The 24,951-nt window shown below is 37.4% G+C and overlaps 1 protein-coding gene across 1 annotated transcript in view; it reads right to left on the bottom strand.

The window, feature by feature from the left end:
- Positions 1–24,737, bottom strand: part of LOC137150973 (cilia- and flagella-associated protein 47-like) — a 286,880-nt gene extending 262,143 nt beyond the window's left edge. Inside the window, exon 1 of the mRNA XM_067545102.1 lies at positions 24,620–24,737. Within this exon, the coding sequence (XP_067401203.1) occupies positions 24,620–24,731 (112 nt within the window). The 5' untranslated portion in view covers positions 24,732–24,737. The remainder of the gene's footprint in view (positions 1–24,619) is intronic.
- Positions 24,738–24,951: the final 214 nt, after the last annotated feature.

The following is a 24,951-nucleotide window of genomic DNA, read 5'->3' on the forward strand; positions in this document are numbered from 1 at the left end:
TTGTATACATTTCTGCTTCAATTGCTCAAATCCACTACCAGTCTTACGTTCCAAAACCTAGAGATCCAGTCCTTTCCACCTGAAGGAGTATCTTGGTGACCTGCCTAAAAACTATTAGTTCTGTATTCTGGGGACCCATCTAGTATTCAGGTTTCAGACTGCACTAGCTTGGGTTCTGTAATATCTAGGCTACTGCATAGATTGGTCTCTGGACTAACGATTCTCCTCTCAGAAGAAACAAACAGATTTGATTTCATTTGGGGGGTAAAGGATGTCTGATTTCCTTAGTGGACTAGAATTGCAGCTTTGAGTTTTTGGTAATCCTGGACAATAACAAGGTCAAAAGCTATATAGATTGTCCAGGCTTCCTCCATCAGATGTAGGGCCACCAATTTCCATGTAACGGACGAACTACAATTCTTTTTTCACTGATGTACATTATTCATTCTATTCTTTCTTTTTAAATTCTGCATTGACTTCACCTCAACTTCACTGTCTTTTAAAATTCTCTTACAATAAATCTCTGCACAGGATTACAGAGCTTCTATTTGTTTTCATATTCTCTCCTTTGTGTCTTTCAGCTATCTGTTCTTTCTTCCTTTTTGTTGGTTGTTTTGTTTTAGTTTTTTTCTTTTTGTTTCTCTCTCCATTTATCAATTTTGATTATATCAATTGGTCTCCTCTTTGGGGCTCCTTTTCTGCTTGTTTCATAGGTCTAAGGCCAGAAAGAGGGAAGGGCATTATCATCAGCTAAACTGATTCTCTCCATAACACAGACTACAGAATTTCACCAAGTGATTCCTGCATCAAGCCAATAACTTCCAGATGAGCAAAAATATATCTTTTAGAAAGACATCCACAATCTTGATTTTAAAAACTTTGAATGATGGAGAGAGTCCACCACATCCAAAGAAACTGTTCCAATGGTTAATAATTGCCCTTACTATTAAAAATGTGCACCTTATTTTTACTCAGGTTGACTATGTTCAGTTTTCAGCCAATTAATCTTGTTATGCCTTTGTCTGATCAATTTAAGAGCCTTCTATTACCAGAAATTTTCTCAAATGTAGATATATAGACCATGATCAAATCACCTCTTAAACTCCTCTTGGATAAACTATATAGATTGAGCTACTTTAGTCTGTCATGGTAAGGCAGGTTTCTCAAACCTCAAATCATTCTTTTCTGAACCCATTCCAATTCATCCACCTCCTTTCTGAAGTGTGGACAATGGAACTGGACCCAGTGTTCCAGTAATGGTCTCAGTAATGCCATATACAGTGGGAATATCACCTTCCTACTTCTATTCAATATTCCCCTGTTTATAAATCCAAGCATTGCATTTTCTCTTAGCCACAACATCATACTTCACACTACATTAGTTGATTATCCACCATGACCAATAAGTTCTTTTCAGAGATATTGCTTTACAAAATATAGCCCCCTATCCTGTAAGTATGATCTATATTCTTTGTTCCTAGAAACATAACCTTATACAAGCTATATTAAAATGCATATTATTCAAGGAATCTCAACTGACCACGCTATCCAGGTTACTCTGTATAACTGATCCATCCTTATTATTTACCACTGTTAATTTTTGTCATCTTCAAACTTCACCAGTAATTTTTTATATTTTCTTCTAGACCATTGATAAAGATATTGAACAACACCAGGCCAAAAACAGATTATTGGAGCAATCATCCCCATTGTCTGAAGATTCCTCGTGACTGTGAGTGCCCAAACTCTTGCTTTGCAGAGGTGCTGAGCAAAAATAATTTCCACTGATTTACACTAAAGTTGTTGGTGCTCGACACCTCTGAAAATTATGCCCAAACTTAGTCAAAAGCTGGGCATCCAAAAAAGAAGGCACCCAAAAATCAGATAATTTCAGCCACTATTTATTCTCTCACCCACACCCCACTTGAGCCTCCTTTACATAGTGTAGGAGTTTGGGGGAAAGAAGTGGGATAAGGTCATACAATAAAGCTTGGGTCCTTTGGAGTTGGTCCTCAACAACTGACTGTGCAGGAAATCCAGATTTTCTGAGATCTGCCTACTAGATTCTCCCTTAACTCCTCCTATTCCTCTTGTTATGTGACTTTTATTTAGAAATGCCACAAGAATTTGTTAGGGTTTTTGCCTAATAGATCAATCTACAAGACCTAACCTGGTATTTGGATCTAACTTGTTTTTAACGGACCTGCTAGAAAATGGGATTGAAAGGATGAAGAGGAAGGTTTTGGTTCAATATTTTTGCTGAAGTATAGGACGTTGCTCACCCATACCTAATATAATCAGCTTTGACACAATTTTCTTTAAAGCACAGTTTTAAATGAAAGCTTAAAAATTGTAAAAATGTTCTGTAATATCAAGAAAGTATTAAAAAATTACATTAGAGTTTTAACAAACAACATGTTAATCCCTAAAACCTTTCAGTTCTTCTGCAACACTTCTGTTTTACATAATTGATCTAGCAATCCTCCATTTGGTATTTATTTACTGTACCTATAATATCCAGTTAGTCCTTCATTGCCTCAAAGACAAACAACAGGTTTTAAATTGTTTTAGAATGCCAGAAAGCAATTCTAATACAATTGCAGCCCCACCCCAAATTAATACTGTATTGGTAGAAATGAACAGTACGTGTACTGAAGGTAAACTATAGCTTACAGACTTAAAAATGACTAAAATAATTAATTCAATCCTGGCCCTTTAAAAATCCTATTCATCTGAAAGCAAAGAATGTCCTTTTTTACAGGAACTCGTTAGAGAATGGAATTTACCCTGCAGAGCAAGAAATCTCCTTCTGGATAAGAGATATTTGAAAGAATCAGGACTGCACACATACAAATGTATCACAAATAGACCATGAAAAATTATATTTCCAATTAAAAGCAATATTCTGACAATTATATTGAAGATACAAAAATATAATTTCTATACAATGTGGCTAATAATTCAAGTTTTAAATGGTGATTCTACCCTGAAAAGTAACTATAAAAATAGCAGCTTTCCACTCAGTGGATCTATTTTTGACATGTAGAGTTTATCTATTTATGATAGCAACCAAGATATGATTTTTCTGCTTTTTATACCTGCCCTGGAAGACCAATACCACTAGGAATAAAAGTCAAACTCAATTCCTTCTTGTGTGTATCATCAACAGAATTTTTTACTAAATTCCAGTTAGTTAGATCTGTCTACCCATTGCCCAGGTGGCACAGTCAGCTTTAAAAGAAGGCAGTGGGAGTGCACGTGTGTCAACAAAGACATATTTGGTTTTTTTTTTTTTAAAAAGGTTCCTTAATGGTAACTATTGGCCTTTGAGAGTTGCCTCAGTGCTTTCACATGTGTCAAAACCTCTATCAAAACTGTGTCCACTAGGGCTGCACAAGCATCCCCTAGTGATGTAAACTCAGGCTATGAGTGTAGCCCTTGACCACCTCAGTTCCTTGTCTTGATCCATGGAGTTGTACAGTGGGATAAGAAAACTGAGATAGAGGGAAGAGTGGGCCGGAAGTCTTAATGCACAAAGGTGACTTTCAAATTAGAATAGTCACCAGTAATTGTCCTTTTGTTCTTCTTCAAAGATCTCTTTGCTTTGTGGCAGAGAAGTGAGTAGTACCATTTTGATTACACAATGTCCATTGAGTCCACAGAATGCAAGATGTTCTTGACACCATTCGAGGCCTGAACCAAAGGAGGCTGAGGGCTCAGAGCACATAGTGCCCAAGGCAATCAATAACAAGGAGTGGACATCACCAGTGCCAACTGAGTCACCAGCTTCAAACTCCTGGTGTCAGAGTCTCTCCCATGGGAGAGTGTTAAAGGCAGTGCCAAAGCCAAAGATAGTGTTAAAGATTTCACTCATTTAGTGGTCGATAGTTTCATTGCCAAAGTAGCTTTAAAAGAACTTAGATCATCAATCTGAAACTTCATGCCTGTGCCTTAAAGGCCTTACTGATGAAGCAGGCCTGAAGCCTTAACGGTCTATCCTGATGTATTCTGGGTGTGAATGCCTAACAGGCAGCACACTACCAAGGTGTGTGAGCCTCTCCTAGGTACACCGAGCTGCAGTCCTGTACACAGGATTCTGAATAAAGGCCTGAACAAGCGGAGCTTTCTTGATGCCATTCTTTGGCTTGGTTACCTGTGGTAAATTCTTTCATTTTTAAATGCTAAACTAAAGAACTAAGAAAAAATGCGGTTAAGGGTGTCGGTAACAGGCAAAACAGAAGGAGAAATTCTTAATGCTCTTTGCCTCAGAGAAGGAACTGAGACAGATGGAGGCTGCACTCCCTTCTTTACACTATTAGTGTTAATACACAAGGAAAGAACCCACCTTGAACTTTACTTTACATGTTGAGTTTGCAAGACTGGCGGTTAAAATCTTTTTCTTGTTAACTGAACACATTTGACATACAAATTATTAAGACCTAAAGACAAAGATAAAATTTTCACACAGTCACTTTTTAAAGTAGAATTACTTTCAATATAGCTTTATTTGAAGGAAGAGATGTGAAAGGACCCTCACCAAGTACTTCTTACTTGCATCTGTTGTCCAATATTCTGGATAAGTAAGGCAGTAAAATGTAGCTCAGTTATGAGTATAGTAATGGAAATTAAGTAATCAGAAGTGATCTTTGTGATGGAGTCCTAATATGATAAGGAGACATGAGAAATAATTTGCAATCTCAGAATGTATATAGTAAGTGACGCTCTTAAGAGTAAGTAAAAGTTGATCAACACAGGGAGGTTACTGGTTAATCTTACACAAGAAATTTCCTTTTTTTTCTTTTAATGTAAAACAAAATGCTAGAGCACATATACAGCACGTCGGCAATGGAATATTAGCAGGAAAGCAACAGGATCACTGATAACAGCGTACTGAAAAATAGATTTAAAGCCCCAGGAAATTACTTTGAAATAAAAGATTGCTCTGATTAAACCCAACAGCAAGCAACAATCTGAGGTAACATTTAGAAGACATACAGGGAAAAAGATAAGGCTGATCCCAGTTCTTGAAAAAAATATGAATGAATATTTTAAAACATATAAATATTTATTCAGTCAAAATACAATTATTTGAAAGTGTTATTAAAATATGTGAACCTTGTGTAACAAAATACTGTAGATAAAAAGAGTTTCTACTTAGCATGTCTGATCAATGTAATGAGTGTAAAAGAACTTAAAAAAATTAGGAAGTATTTCCACCCTCAGTGATAAATGTATGGCATGGGGTAGCAGTCTTTTTAATACTGCCAAATAATTATCTGAAATGTAATTCTTGTTTGGCTGGTTGTTCTGCACTGCATTGCAAGCTCTGGCAATGAAACTATAAAAATGTCTGGTTTTTCTAACTAAAATTTTAGTCTATTATAGTACAGGAAAAATATTCTGATAAGACTTACACTTTAGGTGTGACAATTCAGTAGGAAACACATTTTTTTAAGTTATCACAGATGTTAACAACATCCTAGCCTGATGCTGAGGGCAGTGCACTGCTGTTGAAGATACTGCTTTTTGATCGGGTGTAAAACTGAGTCTTGGTTTTTTTGGATTCAATGTAAACTTATGGATCCTGAGCACTTTGAGGTATTAAAGATATCATCATACTTTTTGAAACAGTAGAGGGTGTGAAATTGGTGCTTTTGACAAATTTCAATGTGACTACTTTTTGGGGTCTCTGGATGCTACCATAATACAAACATTAAATGTCCACACGGTCAGTTTAGACTAGAAGCCCAAAGAAAATGTCCTCCTCTATCTATTATCTTATATATTATTAGGGGTAGCATTAGGGTACCTCCCAAATCAGAATCAGTATCCCATTAGGCTAGGTGCTATACAAACACAGTAAGAGACTGTCCCTACCAGAAGAGTTTAAAATACAAAAAAGCAAAAATCAGTGAAGAGTAGGGGAATGGTATAAACACACAGGCATTGTGATTAGGATGGCAATATAAACATATTTTGTTATTTCCATGTTTCTCCCCTCCCCTTTCTTTCCCTCCCCACTACCCTTAAAGACAGGCAACACACAACATGTGGGGAAGAAAGATTCAGGCTACATCTTCACTGACAGTGGCAAATTTGCCGACAACAAATCGATTTCTCTGGATCGACTGAGCAGTCAGTGAAGACCCACTCAGTCAATCCAGAAATCAACATATTAAGACTACCTTCTCAAGTGGTGTAGCGCTGCATCAATGGGAACTCAGTTCCTGTCGGCACAGTGCAGTGAAGACGGCACGTAGAAGAGAAGCAGAGAAGTCGACGGGAGTTACGGAAGTTTTTTGCGTAACTTGCGTAACTCCGGTCGACTGCTGCTGAATCTCGGAGGTAAGTGTAGGCAAGCCCACAGACAAATATTACAACAGTTGCTAAAATAACCTTTAGCTCTCTCTTCTAGGACACAAGGATGATCTCCTATCAGGAAAAAGCTCTATTTATGATGACAGTTATTCTACTAACTGTGATGCTGGTAAACCAAGAGCTAGCACTGGCCAAAGCAATAGGTGTTAGCTAAGAACTGACAGACTCAGAGCTGGAAACCAAACCAGCTCACCTGTATATATTAGTTTTGTCCAAAACAGGTATTAGTCTTATGAGAATGTATTTAGTGTTCAGACTCCGTGAAATGCTTGTAAATTGCGGCATTCATTAATCTCACTTATAGTGTCTGTATTCCATGTTATAAGGAATTATGTAAGTTTTGCTTTATAACTTTAAAAATGTTTGCTCTGAACTTTTGAACCCAGATATGAGAATTGTCCTCCCCGCCCATTCAGGAGGCCTATCAAGATTAAACAGGCCATTAAGGAACATCACAATACAAAGGATTGACTGGTGAATAGCCCTATCATGTCTTGGAAATCAACTTGCAAGGGAGCTCATTTCATGGACTGGAAGGCCAAATGTAAAAGATAAAACAGGGTCGCAAGAAATATTTTCATTTCTTTGCTGTTTGAACTCTCACAGGGCCAGGGACAATAAACTAATGCAGATCTAGAGAGTTTATCCCTGGATCTGCCCTGAAAGACATTTTAGATTAATAAATTATTACATCTGTCATCTTTAGGAATCATAGATGGTAATGCATTTGTGTTTATATGCTTGCTTGCTTTAATCTGCAAATAACGCTTGTATTTTTTTTCCTCATTAATAAACTTATAGATAGTTTATTGCATGATTGGCTACAGGCTCCGTCTTTGGTGTAAGATCGAGGGTACCAATTGATCTCGGATAAGTGACTGGTCTCCTGGAACTGAAAGCAACCTGAATGTTTTATGATTTTTGGCGTAAGTGACCATTTATCACTAAGACCAGCTTGACTGGGTGGCAAGATAGACTGGAGAACCTAAGGGGATTGTTTGTGACTCCACGGTAAGACTCGTACAGTGATCCAGGAATTCATATTTGTTACTGGATTGGTAAAATCTAATTATAGAACACACCACCAGTTTGGGTGTCTACCCTGTTTTTGACAGTCTGCCCTGTGGTAGGCACTCATGGTTGTGAGCCACTCCAGACAGTGTGACACTAACCTTTACCATTATGCTGCTGAAAAAGTTTCACACACCCTATTGCCTCAATAATTTTTGTACTTTGTTTAATAAATTGTCTCTACTAGATTAATCCCACATCACATTGCTTACTTTTTAATAATTCTAGAATTTTACTTTGGACTTCAATTCCTATCATTTATAATGTGTAAGGTTGCCCCTCTGCTGAGCAGTAGCAGATTTCGGGGCCTTGCAGGTTGGTTTTCAGTGGAGAAGATATCAATGATGCTGAGTCAATGTATTTTTAGTGTAACTTGTTTATTTACATTATAAATGCCAGTCCTCAAACAGGGGCAGTCACAAACAGCATGCAGGCAATCCCCTCTTTCAGGAATCACAGCCTGAACATTAATGCCCAATTCCCAGGAAGCAACTCTACACCAAGAATTTGATTAGTTTGCTTCTTGCCTGAAGCTCTTCCTTGCTGTTTGCAACAGGTCCCCATAAAGCTACATCACAAAACTACCACCACCACAGCATTTTTTCAAAGAAGGTACTCACATCCTGAGAAAAATGATACAAGACTGCGTGAAATCCTGGGTCCACTGGAGTCAATGGCAAAACTCCCATTGACTCCAATAGGGCCAGGATTTCATTCCCAGCTGGTGACTCCTGCCATAACAATATATTCTCTATTCAGCAGAACAATTCTTATCCTGCCCCATCAGCAAATAAGTGAGCTGAATTTACTTATAATATCTATTTCTTTGCACTGGACATAGCACAAGCCTGTAGTCACTCTACAGGTTACCCATCCCAACTACCTTTTCAACCATTCCTCAGGTTGTAACCCCTTTATAGACAACCTACTCCCAACTCCCATTTGTTTGACATGTGTTGTCAGAGATTTACTTCCTCTAGTTCTCTTCCTTCAAGTACATACTTAAGACTATTTTTCTGAATGTCCAAAAGGTTGTCTTATCTACAAATAACTTTGGTATTTTTTGTGGTACTAACTAATCCCTTTGAGAATTCCCTTTTAGTCCATACGCCTCCCCAACCCCAAATATTTAGTTATATTATTTCCTGGGGTTCTTGTCCCTCCCTTTTCTCATCAACAAATAAAAAAAAAAGAACAGAAAAATAACCACTTCTTTGACTTGCTATAGTTTCTCCAAAGCAGTTTAACAGTGTTTAGTAATTTCAAATAATTAATATTTTAAAACTTTGATGTATGTGCCTCCATAGGGGTTAAACTGTAGAAATCTTGTCTGAGAAGTTGCTAAGCAACAGTGACCTGCACTCAGGATCACTGGCTAGACAATGACATTATGTTATGTGGATAAAATGCTGGTAACTTGGCGTTAGAGTTGTGGGGGTAGATTTCTGAAGTCATCTCTCCTTCTTAGACAAAGCTTTCTCTGCATATCATATAAATTAATCTCTCTGAGCAGAGCCATTGTAACTCTTCTAACTCACCTCTAGACTTTCCTCATTACTGCCAACACAAACACTTATTTTTAACTTGACAACAAATACCATTTAAACAGAGATCCTATGCTTAAATACCAGCTTCTGTCAGGAAAGTTTTCAACCTTTATACCTCCTGGTTGTGTTAGTCATCTGGTTGCTCACCAGGCTGGTCTTTCCTCTCCTAGGCGACAGATGAATGCTGTAACATCTCACAGCTTCCTGAGTGTGTGACATGATGCACCCTGAACTACCTTCAGTGTGGCTAATCACAACAATACATATGTCATGTTTATTTCTTTCAGATGCTTTTTAATCTTCATGGTTTTTTTCTTTGTACTTGAAGCTGGACCAACTGCTTTATGTTAGTGCAGTTCCCATACCTCTTTCAACTTCCAGTCTTTCCTACCACTGAACTGACTCCAGGCTCTTTGCCTTTGGAACTGTGCAGTTGTACAACTATTTTTCTTTATTGCTCTATCCTGGCAATAGTCTCAGAATCAGGAGGGTCCAATGCATCCAGTCCATCATTCTCTGGCTATTTTTCAAGTGGACATATAAGACACCTGTCAGCAAGTTCCCAAAAAAGGCTTCTGGCAAGTAAATTACATTGAAGCTATTGCTCCAGCTGCAATTCTCAGAACTCTCAACACCCCTTTACTATCTGCTACAGACTTGCATGTAAGAATTTGTAGGGTTAGAACTTGGGAGCATTAGCATTCTGAGCTGCTGTCATCTCCACATCACCAAAGGAGACTTACGCAGGCTTCCACAGGAGGACCCTATGAGGCTGGGCCCAGCAGGAAGTACTGCCCAGCAGGACATGAGTGGCAACTCCTCACAGCCTACTGATTGGCTGAAACTGGTACTTAAGACAGGAAGCCATGACAGGGAGTTGGCTGAGAAACAATACAGACTGCTTGCCTGTCTTGCTTCAGACCCTGGCTCCAGCTTCTGAGCCCGCCTGATGTCTCACTCCTGGTTTACCCTCTGGCCTGTTTCCGAGTCTGACACTCTGGTACCTGACTAAGCTTGACTCCCAACTCCTTTTCTTACCCCTGGGTTTGACTGCCCATGACCCAGTTGTATCTATTTGGCAATATATTTTCAATGGTGGAATTCATATTTTCCAAGCTCTCTCCCGCTGCACACATATTGTGAGTTAACCTGAAATCCTCTCCCTTCACAGTAAAATTACTGCAAGTAGAAGGCTAGATGGAGACTTTGGGTCACCATCCTGGTTATTTTTGGGTCCAAAGTTTAAGTTACCACTTCAAGAGTCTGCTTGACAAAGGCCTCTCCTCCAGATCCTCCCTGTACCTGCCTCATTCTCAACCTAACTAAGTTGGGTAAATGGGCAACACAATGGAAAATGAAATTATATATTGATAAATGCCAAGTAATGCACATTGGAGGACATTATTTGAACTATCCATACACCTTACTGGGTTCTGAATTAACCGTGTCAATTTAGGAAAAACAAAACAACAAAAACAACAGGGGCAGTACAGTGAAGATCTCTGCTCAATGTGAGGCAGTAATCAAAAAAGCAAACATTAAAATGCATATGGAATGAGATGGAGAATGCAGAAAATATTATAATGCCATTATGTGACTAGGGTACAGCGTCATCTGGAATACTGTGTGCAGTTTTGGAGAACCTGTCTCAAATTAATATTATAGAATTAGAGGGGTATCAGAAGCAGTGATAAGAATGATTAATAAAATGGAAAATGTCTCAAAGTGATCTTGAAAGGATTGGGATTATTTATTTTAGAGAGGAGATTAATATACAGACACAACAAAAGTATAGAAAATAATGAATGGCAGAGAAAAGGCCCTTCAGTAAGTTCTATTTATGCAGTCTCAATACAAGTACAAGGGAACATTCAATGAAATTGAAAGGTGGCAACTCAAGAGTGACTAAAAGAAATGCTTGTTGCTCCTTTGTTATGACACCAGCACCCCATTCTGCCACCAGTGTCATCCTGCTGCCACGGGGTAGCAAATGTATGCCTGTTTGCAGGTTGGTTTTCAATGGATATACTCTAAGTGTAACTTACATTATTTACACACGTACACCAGTGCTGAATCTTGATTGTCAAATAGCACATGCAAGGCAACTCCTTCTTCCAGCAACCTCAACCCAACATCAATGCTCTGAGCTCAGGGAGCAACTCTGCCTTGAGACTACTTGTCTCTAATCAGAGACCAAGGCAGAAAGCAAACTCTCCGGCTGCTTCCACATCTCCCTCTGCTCTGAACCTTCTATATCCAAAACTAACAACACAGAATGTCTTCCCAAGAGCAAACATCAAGAACTTGGGACACTATATGTAACAGCGCCACTCGGTGACCCGTAACATAATATACTTTTTAAACAATGCACAATTAAACTGTAACTCATAGCCACAAGACATAATTGAGATAAAGAGTTTATCAGGATTGAAAAAAAGAATGGACATTTATACAGATTTTAAAAATGTCCAGATTTGCAATAGTAACCATTAAAAAACAATCATTTTGGAAGGAATATAAATTGTCATAGTTCAGACCATGTCCAGTGTCAAATGACTGGAAATTAGGAAGAACTTTTCTCTGGGGGCAGTTTATCCCACAAAGGCAAATTATAGGGCTGGTTCTGGCCTCTGTTACAGATAGGATGGTGCACTAGAAGAGCCAATGGCCTGATCAAATTCTGGAAATTACTATGTTCTACACTAAGATATGCACACTAGCCCTTCAGCATGCAGAAAGAGTGAACCCTTTACACAGGCTCCCCAAATCCAGTCCTTCCTCCACAATGCAGCAGCAACACACTGATTCCGCTACATCTGAGGCCTGCTATGAACTGCACAGGAGGAAGCAGGATTTACCTCCTGCTGATAACTGGAACACAATTAATTAAAGTCTGTGCTTCAAAAATGGCAATGTGTTTCAATTGCTTTGTACAGTTCATTAATCTTTCTCCTTAAAAAAAACCCCTACATTTCATGGTCAGTAGCTAATGTGGTAGGGGGCAGGACTCCAGACCAAGAAGCAGAAAACATAGAAGCCTTAATGTTGTAATGTAATACTTTAACAGTCTTGATTCACAATTTCCATCTCCATCTTTCTGACATCCTGCCCCTTACCCTCATGTAAAGATCACACATACTTCCAAACAAGGAGACATTCTTCACTCTCAGTAGCAGAAATTAACTGCTACTATAGCACTGAACTGCTGTCTCTCCTGGGCTTCGAGGTAACTTCTTAAGTGACAGGCTAGCATGGCTTTATGCAAGTTTTCTGAAGAGACATTCTGCTTTGTGCTTTAAAAATGGAGACAGCATTTTGTGTCTCTTTTGTCTTTTTTATTTTAGTGTAACAATGGATTCCCTCACACAAGCTGAGTGCATTGGATTGGCTTCTCACAAAAATACAATGGGCAGTCCAATGTCAGGCTACACAAGAAACTCCATTCTGCTCTAATATAAATTTAATAATCCTAAAAGTAAGGGTAGAGCCTTTTTTATAGCCTCTCCAATATGGGGCAGCGTTTAAGTGGCTATAAAAGGGACTTGAGAGGTCTTCTGCTTTCTTTTCCCCGCTCTCCTGACTCACTGTGTGACTTTGGGCAAGTCAATCTGCATCTCAGTTTACTCACGTGTAAAAAGATAAAATATTGTATTGGGCCAAATTCTTCTTCCCTCAGACAAATTCTTACCACTAAAAACAATGGACTCAGTCTGGATTTACATCACTGTGACTGAGAACTGGCCCACTAAATCTACCATTTTAAAGTGTTTCTTAGGTTATGACTACACTACAAGCTAGGGGGTGATTCCCCAGCTCACATACACACATACTCGCAGTAGCTCAGTGAGTACTCTCACAAGTATAAATAACAATATAACCATGGTAGATGGGCAGCAGCAGCAGCGAGTTCATACCACTGGTTTCAGGTGGATTTGTATGCGGCATGGCTTAGCTGCTGCCCGCACTATTGCAGCTATTTACACTAGCGCTCGCTCTCATTCAACTACTACAAGTATATGTACACAAGATGGGGAATCACACCCTTACCTCAGAGTGTAGATGTAGCCTAAGACACCGATCAGAATACTTTCCTCTCATGCAATCTAATTAATTCAGAGTACAGCTGAATGCATTTCCTAGCAATTGAGTCCTTGAGAGCTGCCTGCATCTTACTATTGGGAGGACTGAGTGGGAGAAGAGCTGAGATTGTCTGACCAACTCTGACTGAGGGTATATATCTAATATTTGTGACTGACATCTGCAACTCAAGGGTCCCTGGAGATACTGAGCTGCTTTAGGATCATCAAATAGTGGCAGTGCCGGAGGAGCTCCTAACAGAGACCAAGACGCAGGACTCAGGACAATGCAGAATCTGCAACTGTGGGTAACCCTGGAGCAATGGCAGAGGCTTCCTGCAACTTTATTCACATTTACAGGTATTGGCCACAGCTGACCTTTAAGATGAAAAAATGAACATTCCAAGTCAAGCTCTGGCTCCTGTTGATACACACAGCACGTACAACAAAGAAAAATGGCCAGGAAGAGAATTCCAGAGCACCACCATTGAAAACTGACTTTAGCTCCCATAAAACCCACACAGTTATTACTCTGCAGGCTCTCTGAACCTCTGGCTGCATAAAGAGCACTCAGGTGCCTGGGTGAGTGTTTTTAGTGAATACTTCTCTGATATGCACATAGCCCTTACACATCTTCCCCTTCTCAGATTACTCCTGCTCTTTGAACAGGTCAGTTGTAGCCTCTAGGAGCTACTGTAACACAAATAATGAATAATAAATCAGAATATGAGTGCAGAATAATACTGATTTTGTAGTATTATATTTTGCACATTTACAAGGCAAAAGCAAAGAGGGCCATATATTGACACTAAATATTATGGAAATTGGGGCCTTAGAAATATGTATTATCATAACATTATTCTGTACAGTATATAGTTTTTCTTTTAATTATTCCACAGCATGCTGTATACACTGGGAAACATTCTATAATTAGGAATATAGGGTCTGTCAAGGGCTTCATTATCATAATTATAGACATGTCCCTAACTTTTTCAGAGTAGGCCTTTAAATCCCAAGAAAGCCACATTTCTCCCTAGATTGTGGAGGATCTGAAATGTAAAGGAGATTTTCCATCTTTCATTTGAATAAAGAAAATATGTTTCTAGGCATTTTCCTTGTGAAGACAGTCTTGGAAACAGGAACAGATGTGCACTGATTGCTAGCATTAAATAGAATGAACAGATCTTCTGAACTGCTGCAGCAGGAGTTCGTAGCAGAGAAAGGATGTGCCAAAGATTTCTCCCTTCTCCTTCCAGTTACATTTGGGAAGTGAGCTAATCCTGCCCAAGTCCTCACGCTGGCTTTGTGCATAGTGGTTGGAAGGACAGTATCAATTTAGTTTGTGGAAGGGATGACAAAAAATGTTTTGTAGGCCCACTCAAGACCAATTAGCCCATTTGTGGGCTTTCACCATTTATAAAGTTGACAGACTACTTCATACTGATAACTCAGGAATGCCCAATCTTGCTATTTATCTGTATTCAGAACTTCTGTTTACTTCACTTGGAGGTCTTTGTGCAAAACAGCAGGATCAAGCCCTGACTAGTTTATTTTTTTTATTTATTAAGGCTAGATTAAAAGTGTATCTAGAAATACAGGTTTTTTAAAAAGAAAACTATTGCCTTCACTTTTTTCTGAAACCCAGAATTATCTAAACAATCTTCCAACTAAAAAATTGACACTACAAATTAACAAAAACAGCAAAAAATAGCTACACATCTAAAAAGAAAAAAACCCCACAATTTAACCTGCAGCTAAAACCTGCCCTTGTTTTCATTCCACAGTATTGAACTACTATTGATTTAATATCAAACACAAAGAAAAAATAAATATCATTATAAGAAAAGTTAATTAAGTTATTCATGCACAAGCTTAAAAAATGGAGCACATTAAAAAATAAAATCTTTAACACCACAAAAGAGCAAAAGCATTCATAAGCACTAAATAAAAGCAAACTGTTTATCTGTTATTGGAATATTTTTAAGATGCACACCATACATGCATACATAATTATAATTTTTGTGTCTACATGCACACAGCTTCAGAAATGAATTAGCTAGGTCTAAAAGTTTACACACTTATTTCATGAGCAGATTATGTCCATTCCCAGGTAAGGTTGAAGGTTGTTTATAAACCTGATTTCTGACCCCACTGTACTTCCCCCCAAAAAACTAACAAATCCACCTGAAATTTCACACATTATATCTCATCCCAGGGTAGAATTTCCTGGAAAATCTAAATAAATTCACAAAAAGTTTCAGAGAAATACGGGCTTTGATATTCATTTTTCAGAAATTTGCTTAATGCCTTTTTGTAGAGCCCTGCACAGATACAAAATTTGTATCAGCATCTGATCTGTGATCTGCAAAAATGATCCGTGGATAAAAAGCGGATATCCACAGATTTGCAGGGCTCTACTTTTTTGGGTCACCATACCCCTGAATCAGATTCATATACAAAACTTCAAACTTCTCCAAAAGTACCTATCAAAAGCAACTTTCATAGATTTTGGGAGAGTGCATGCAGAAATTATGGAGGTGCTTCAGAGTGTACAGGAATACTTAACAGATATCTAAAACTATTATTGAGAGAATACAGAAACATTGGCATAAATCCACTTAACAATTGTAATATATAAACAGGTATTTTTTTAGATGTATACAAATATTTTTAAGGGTATACACATTTTACATGCATTTAATATTAAATATTTATATTTCTGAAACACCCAGATGCCCCAACCAGAATTTGGGCCCTATTGTGATAGGTGTTATAAAGACACATACAAAGATATGGTCCCACTCCAATACACATACTAATGTAAAGTCATTATCCTGCAATCATTTATGCATTTGAGTTGTTCCACAGAATTATATGGGACTACTTCTGCACAGAAAGTTGCTCATGTTCATAAGGGTCTATAAGATTGGCCTAAAATGCATGCATGAGATTGATAATATATGCATCAGCTGGTTGAGTGCATTATAAAAACTCATTGAAGAGCATGCATTGCCTCATGAGCAGTAATGTGCATGGTAGTCAGATGCAGACAAACACAATGGGAAGGACTGCAGGAGAAGGAATACCTAGGATATAGGTACACAGAGGCTATGTTTATACTAATGGCGGCAAAATCGCCGCTGCCAGATCGATCTTTCTGGATCGATTGAGCGGTCAGTGAGACCCGCTCAATCGATCAGGAAGTCAACTGAGTAAGTCCACCCCCTCACGTAGCATAGCGCTGCGTCGACGGGAACAGCTCAGTGCAGTGTGAACAGCACACAGAAGGGAAGCAGAGCAGTTGACATCAGTTATGCAAACTACTCTGCATAGTTTGCATAACTCCCGTCGACTGCCGCTGAATCGTGCAATAAATGTGAACCAGCCCATAGTCTAGAAGACAGAAGATTGAACTGGATGGCAGGGGAAAGGAAGAATCCACACTTAGAAACCAGGAGGATGACTGAAAAAATAGTCTGGGAATCTGTTCCTGTTCTCTTGGGGACCATGAGTGTCTGGCAAGGTACAGGGGGATCATCCATGACTTGTAAGTTGTATGTTTTTGTGGTCATTAATGAGAAGAGCATGTATAAAAGGATAGACACAGTTGTCTCAATTTCTGGTTATTCTCAAGATGCCATTAATGTGGCAATTAAGATTGTTTGCGTTACTTTTTGTACATTTGAATATTTTTGGTATTTTTACAAAGTAGAATCTTAAATTGGAATTTCAGATTAACATTTGTGTTTCCTAAGAAAAGAATAACCTGATCTTAAGTATTTTTCTGGCAGAAGTAAAAAGAGATTATTTCACTGTTACTCAATAAAGTATTAAACATTTTTTTCCTGAAAATTTTTGTATATTTATATTGCATCTAGTCCCTAACTTTAGTATATTTTCTAATTTTTAGTTAAAATCAGAAAGAGATGCAATGTGTGTTTATAGTAAACACAGAATATTAAAAAATACTTAGTATAAGAAATTGCATTTCTCATTAAGTAAAGTTGAGCATTTTCTTTAGACATTTCTCCATTTAAATACTTCTACCAGACAAAACACCCAGGTAATTTAAGATACCTCAAAATATATCATCTAATAAATTATCAACTTTCACATAATCAGAAAGCAGTTTAATTACAAAAAATCAAATTAATAATTAAACAACTTTTCTTTTATTTTTTTTTAAATAATAAATGCAGCAGCACAGGTAAGAAAATGTAAACAGTTAATACCTCTTAATTACATTAGGTCATAGATACTTACACATAAAAAAACACGTTTAACACAAAGAAGATAGAAATTTCTCAGACAAGACAAAAAAAAGAAGGATTTTCATGCAGTATAATAAAGTCAGTTTTGTATTCCCTACATAGCACAGTGTTGGAACAGTAATGTTCTATACTACAATACAATGAATTCCAAGTGGGTGCTTTGAAAATTCAAGAGCCTGGATGGACTTGGAGTTGACGCTAGTCATTGCTACAGCTCTGGTTCAAAGATTTTTCATTTGACCATCAAGTCATGATGATACCAATGAATAAAAATGTGAAATACATGAAGACAAGCTTGTAAAAATATGTATACATAAGTATGTAAAAAACATGGAGAGTTAAATTGGCGTCAACATTAATTGGTTTATATAAAAGGTGTTGTCTGCTTCACAATAAAGCTAAGGGCTCTTTTCAGATGCAGTGTATACACATTATCTTGTCAAGAGGCTTGCAAGGGATTCCCTGAGACATTTGATTTCCATTTTGCTATCTTTCAAGAATTTTTGCATCCATCACAGATTTCAGTAATCACATTGAGAATTTGTAATTTTTTAGATAAAGAAATTGGCCATGTGTCCCATGTAAGACATTCTGCCCTATATATGTCGTATCCATGAGTTTATACAAAATAGGACTGAGCCCAGAACACGTTCATCAATCGCTATTAAAGGTAAAATTTTAAGAAATAATTTTGAGTATTCAACACTCTCTTAACTTTATGCAGTCAGTCTTTCCCCTCCCTCTCCACCCTCCATTTCTTAGCTTAGTGTCAGTACTGGAAACCAAAATTTTAAATATCTGAATAGATTCCGATACCTTAATAATGACTGTCAAAAACAATCTGTACAGTACGAAGTATCTATCCTAAAACGCAAGTGGATTTTAATTTATGGTTATTTTTGAACTGCCAAAGATCATTTGGAAACTGTTTTCATTTCTGCTAATTCAGGAAAAAGTAACCTATCACCAAATACTCAAAAAAATGAAAGTCAACCAGGTAAACGCAGAAGTATTTAAATATCAGTTGTGTGAGAAATAAACATAAAGCTATCTACTTACTTTCACTTTAGTCATGCATTTGTTGTGACATTTAGTCCGTTTTCCTTCTCTGATGGCTTGATGCTGTCACTCCTGCAGGTATTGTGGAATCATGTTGCTACCTCGTTTCTTAAGGTTTGTCTACATGAGGAAACTGATTGAAATAGCTATTCTGGAATAGCTATCCATGTAGACACTCTATTTCAGAATAAAAAACACATTTATTCTGGAATAATTAGTGCACAGTAATTATTCTGGAATAACGTGATTTATTTTGGAATAGAGTGTCCACAAAGGGAAATATTCTGGGATAGCTATTGAGGAATAGTTTATTTCTCAATAGCTATTTCATTCAGTTTCCTCATGTAGACAAGCAATTGTTGATTACTGCCCATAATAACAGAAGCAGCTGATGAAAGAGGCAGAACACATAGAAATAATAACCAATTGCATAACAATAGTTCAACCTTTGCACTTATCTTCACAAATTACAAAGCTATGTGAACTTCCACAAGAATTTTTATGCCTGGATAATTATTTCACATCATATTTATATAGGGCGAATTTAGGTTTCAGATTAATGTTAATAAGCGGAAAAACAATGACAATGATATTGACCAGTTCAAAAGAAGCTGCAAAACCACTATAGTAAATACTTGTGACAGGACAAAAGGCAACTTAGTTTTTATAAAAGTTCAAGAACAGAAGACAGAACACACTGTTCCAGAAGTCAAGAGAAATAACAAAAAGGCCATCTTGGTACAGGAAATATAAAGTTTCCCATTCCGAAGGATACAAGAGGAGTAAAAACCAGTCTATTCAGTACAAGATTATAACTACAGTGGCAGAATAGAAGTTTTATTATTATTTATTATTTGTATTTTCGTAGTTCGAGATACAGAAGAAGAATGTTGATACTGTTTGTATTTTAGCACTACCCTCAAGAAACTCTAAAAAAAGTGATATCTCAATGATTTGATTTAAAATACTCTAACTGCTAAATCTATATCTACTAAACTACTGAAACACAAAGAAAAAATTTAATTCACCATTTTTTTCTATATAACACAATACATAAAACACTGTACTGTCTGGTAGTGAATGTTACAGTTAAACTACATTGGGACTTTCATGAAAATTCTCACATTCATAAGTCTGAAATATTGTCCTATGATAATACATTTTCTATGATCAGGCCAGAGGCAAGTTTGGAAATTTTGTGAAGACCTAGTTTAACATTTTTAACATACTGGAGAATGAAAGGTGGAGGGGGGGAGAATGGGGGGGGGGGGGGGCGGACTACTACACATATACTTTGGCTGGGATATAAACTCCCCTGCTTCAGGACATAAACCAACCTCTAATCAAAGAGTTAGGAAGAAACGTTCCCTAGGAAGATTGTTCTATAATTCACCACTCTAGAGTTTTTTGCACCTTCTTGTGAATCATCTGGTAATGGACACTATCAGAGACAAGACACTGGACTTGATGGATTACTGGTCTGATTCATAATGGCATTACTATGTTCCTAATACAACATTAGAAGACTTTATTTGCTGATCAATAATTTGAAAATGGATGAGCAAATAAGTCTTCAAACTTTGCATGTAAACAGTCTTTACTGAGTAGCAGTCTCTTTAGTAAGTTTGGTGTAAAAATTAAAAATAAAAGATAATTGATGGCCATACTTAACTGCAATTAACTCAAACAATTAACTCAGAACAAATTAACTCGATTAAAAAAAATTAATTGTGATTAATTGCAGTTTTAATCGCACTATTAAACAATAACAGATTACCAATTTAAATGTATTACAAATATTTTGCATGTTTTTCCACATATTCAAATATATTGATTTCAATTACAACACAGAATACAAAGTGTACAGTGCTCACTTTGTTATTTTTATTACAAATATTTGCACTGTAAAAAGATAAACAGAAATAGTATTTTTCAATTCACTTCAAACAAGTACTGTAGTGCAATCTCTTTACTGTGAAAGTGCAACTTACAAATGTAGATGTTTTGTTACATAACTGCACTAAAAAACAAAACAATGTAAAATTTTAAAGCATACAAGTCCACTTAGTCCTACTTCTTGTTCAGCCAATTGCTAAGACAAACAAGTTTGTTATATTTACAGGAGATAATGCTTCCCACTTCTTATTTACGTCACATGAAAGTGAGAACAGTCATTCGCATGGCACTTTTGTAGCTGGCATTGCAAGGTATTTACATGCTAGATATGCTAAACATTCATATACCCCTTCACGCTTCAGCCATCATTCCAGAGGATATGCTTCCATGCTGATGACTGGTGCTGCTTGATAATGATCCAAAGCAGTGAGGACCAACACACGTTCATTTTTATCATCTGAGACAGATGCCACAAACAGAAGGCTGATTTTCTATTTTGGTGGTTCAGGTTCTGTAGTTTCCGCATCGGAGTGTTGCTCTTAAGACTCCTGACAGCATTTTCCACATCTTATCCCTATCAGATTTTGGAAGGCACTTCAGATTCTTAAACGTTGGGTCGAGTGCTGCAGGTATCTTCAGAAATCTCATATTGGTATCTTCTTTGCGTTTTGTCAAATTTGCAGTGAAAGTGTTCTTGAATCAAACAACATATGCTGGGTTGCCATCCGATAGTGTCATAAAACAAAACATATGGCAGAATGCGAGTAAAACCATGGAGCAGGAGACGTACAATTCTCCTCCAAGGAGTGCAGTCACAAATTTAATTAATGCATTTTTTTTAACGAGCCTCATCAGCATGGAAGCATGTTCTCTGGAATGGTAGCTGAAGCATGAAGGGGCATACGAATATTTAGCATATCTGACATGTATAAACCTTGTAGCACTGGATACAACAGTGCCATGTGAATGCCTGTTGTCACTTTCATGTGACATTCTAAATAAGAAGCAGGAGGCATTATCTCCTGTAAATGTAAACAAATTTGCTTGTCTTAGTGATTGGCTGAACAAGAAGTAGGACTGAGTGGATTTGTAGGCTCTAAAGATTTACATTGATTTGTTTTTGAGTGCAGTTAGGTAACAAAAAAATTCTACATTTTTAAGTTGCACTTTTACGATAAAGAGATTTCACTACTGTACTTGTATGAAGTGAATTGAAAAATACTATTTCTGTTTATCTTTTTACAGTGTAAACATTTGTAATAAAAATAATAATATAAAGTGAGCACTGTACACTTTGTATTCTGTGTTGTACCTGAAATCAATATATTTGAAAATGCAGAAAACATCCAAAAATATTTAAATAAATGGCATTCTTTTATTGATTAACAGTGAGATTAAAACTGCCATTATTCATGACTTTTCTTTAAAAAAAAATTTGTGATTAATCGCCATTGATTTTTTTAATCGTTTGACAGCCCTAGAAATAAGATATAAAAAATAATTTATCAACATATTCATCAGGTGACTAGGTGTCCATCAAGCCTAGGGACCTTTCCTGTAGAGAGACCAACATTCAACAATCATTACTCATACAGAGTCTCAACGATTTCAAGGGTCTGTTCACCAGATCAGGGCCTTAGATTTTAGCAGAGCCTCGCAAGGACTTTCTTTTGTAATTTCACAATACACAGCCGGGCCTGTCACTGGCTGGCCTGTCTGGTCCAGGGATTACTGCTGTGATAAATCTGAGTAGGGTTGAAACACACAGAAAACAATCAGCCAGGAGACTAAAAATTAATTTCCATTTTTTTCTTGTCCTGTTATCCTCATTTGTTGCTTTTTTGTATGTGTTGCAATGCAGTTAACACGATCTTGGAGAAAAATGACAGTAGCAGCAGTGCCAACTCACTCCTTCTCCATCCTTTTCACCTCAGCAATGAGTGAACTATAGTTGCAAAACTCACTACATCTCAATGAAGCATGAAGTTCAAAGCCTACTTGGGACCATTTGTAAAATATTAATGTGACTGGAGAGTCGTCATTTTTTGCTTTTCGTTTTTTTAAGAAAACAAACGCAAAAAGTAAATTTAATTGTCACAGCTATGCTGCACATATGTAATATCTTGAATAACTAATTAGGCCACCAGTTCTCAATCAATGGTCTGTGGACAATACTCACTTTTCACAGGACTGGTGGAGTTTTAAGGTTCCAGGACAATGCAAATGTTACCCTTACAAGTATTCCAAATGCCTTTCACTACCATGAGTTGATGACAAGAAATGCACTGAAACTTGAATCAAAAGGCTACATCAGCATGAGTTTCATATGACTATTACACATGACTATACCTATGCCCAGATATCAGGGGACACAAATTACAGCAAACTGAAAAGTAAGATTTTTATAAAAAACTGCTCAAAATGTTTTATGGAATTAAATAATGAATTTTCAATGTTGTAAAAAATTAAGAGCAAAGGGAGACTGAAATTCAAAAGGTGCTCAGCAATGGAGAAAATATTTAAAATCTCAGTGGAAAACATAAGAGTTAGAAAACAAAGAAATGGACAGTGTGATGCTGGTAGGCCAGATGCCAGCTTTTGCCCAGGCTGCAGGCACTAGTTAAGAATTAACGAACTCACAGCTGGAGACCTAACCTGTACACTTGTATGCTAGTTTTCCTCAAAATAGGTATGAGTCTTATAAGAATGTATTTACTGTTTAGACTCTATGAAATGCTTGTAAGTTGCTGCGCACATTAATCTCACTTGTAATGTCTGCCTTTCCTGCTTTAAGAATATATGTAAGTTTTGCTTTATAACTTTGAAAATGTTTGTTCTGATTTTGTGAACCCCAGCCCATCCAGAAGGACTATTAAAATCAGATGGGTCATTGAGGAACATTGCAATACAACAGATTGGTTAATGGCCCTATTGCACTTTGGCAATGCTACTTGCAAGGAAGCTGTGGACTTGGAAGCTGACTGAAGGAAATAAAATGAAGTGGCAAGAAAATTTTTAATCTTTTTGACTGTTTGAACTCTGACAGGGCTGGAGACACAAAACTGAAGCCAGAGATCCCCAGGAGCTACCTCCTGGGTCTGCCCTGAAAGACACTTTGAATTGACAGATCACTACAACTCTGTCACTCTTAGATAACTCATTTGTGTGTGTATGTTTGCTTGCTTTAACCTGTAAATATCTCTCACTTTTTTTTCCTAGTTAATAAATCTTTATATAGTTTATTACAGGAGTAGCTACAGGCATTGTCTCTGGTGTAAGATCTAGGGTATCAATTGATCAAGGGTGAGTGACTGATCTCTTGGGACTGGGAGCAACCTGAATGTTTTGTGATTTTTGGGGTAAGTGACCATTTATCACTAAGTCCAGTTTGTCTGGGTGGCAAGACAGACTGGAGAGTGTAAGGGAACTGTCTGTGACTCCACTGTAAGACTGTTATAGTGATCTAGGAGTACACATTTGTTACTGGCTTAGTGAAATCTAACTATAGAGCACACCACCAGTTTGGGATATCTGCTCTGTTTTTGACAGTATGCCGTGAGGTAGGCATTCATGGTTGTAAGCCCCTCCAGACAGCATGACGAGAGATACAAAAAGGATGGCCCAGACAGCCAGAACTGACAAGAAAGCCTTTGCAGAAATAATGGTGAAATAATGTGCAGTGTCAGAATACAGACCACTGCTAGATGAGAAGAGGGAGCCAAAAATAAGCACAGACAAAAGTCCATTAGATAAGCCAAATTTGAACTGGATTCTAAAATAAATCAGGAGCCAGTAGAGGGCTTTTTTGAGGAAACAGCTGATGTTTGTTCGTTCCCCTTTGAACAGGAATGGGGAGTGGACAATACTATTCTACGATGGCTAGAATATTGGCACTTGAGACTTGGGTAAAATGAAGAGAAGAGAAAAGAAATTAAAGACAAGGATGAGAATTTCAGTGAAGGTTGAATGGAGACTGAAATACACAGGCCTCTTTGGGTAGGTCAATTCAACATTTTGGAGCCAGCAGAAGCCTAGGGAGGTGGGTTGGCTTCAGAGCCCGAGCTCCAGCATGAACACAACTTCAAAGCACTGTCTATACAGATATTTTTAGAGCGCTAGCACAAGCCCCATTAGCTCAAGCCTGTCCGCCTGGGCTGGGATGCTCACTGCCACTTGGCCCAAAATGCTGTGTAGACATACTTTTTGTAGATATAGTGGGAAAGAATTAGGGGGAAAAAAGACTATATGGGAGGAGAAGGAAAGTTTAAGGTTAAGGATGTCAAGTTATTAGTTGCAGTTCAAATAGTAAGTTGCTTATTACCTGTTCCTTTCACAGCCTGATGGTTTTCCTCCGAAAAGGCTTTAGAATTAACTCTGCTTGTTGCTAACACAGGAATGGACAGTTTTTCAGGGATTTCAAAATATTCTGGCATGCTCACTTCTATATTGTAGTCCATAGATTTTAACTTTTGGGGGTATTTAGTAGGCCTATGCAGTGCATCTCTCTGCAAATAAAGGAACAATATTGAAGCTTGAATAATGAGTGCAACCGTAATAAAGACTTTACAAGTAAATAAACGCATAGGTTAAAACAAAAATAAGGGTGTATAATTGAACAGGTAAAATAGCTGAATATTGACAAGATATCTTTTA

Source organism: Emydura macquarii, unplaced genomic scaffold (genome assembly GCF_026122565.2).
Source record: "Emydura macquarii macquarii isolate MOO-44397 ecotype Brisbane River unplaced genomic scaffold, CSIRO-AGI_Emac_v2 contig_1043, whole genome shotgun sequence".
NCBI classification, from domain to species: Eukaryota; Metazoa; Chordata; order Testudines; family Chelidae; genus Emydura; species Emydura macquarii.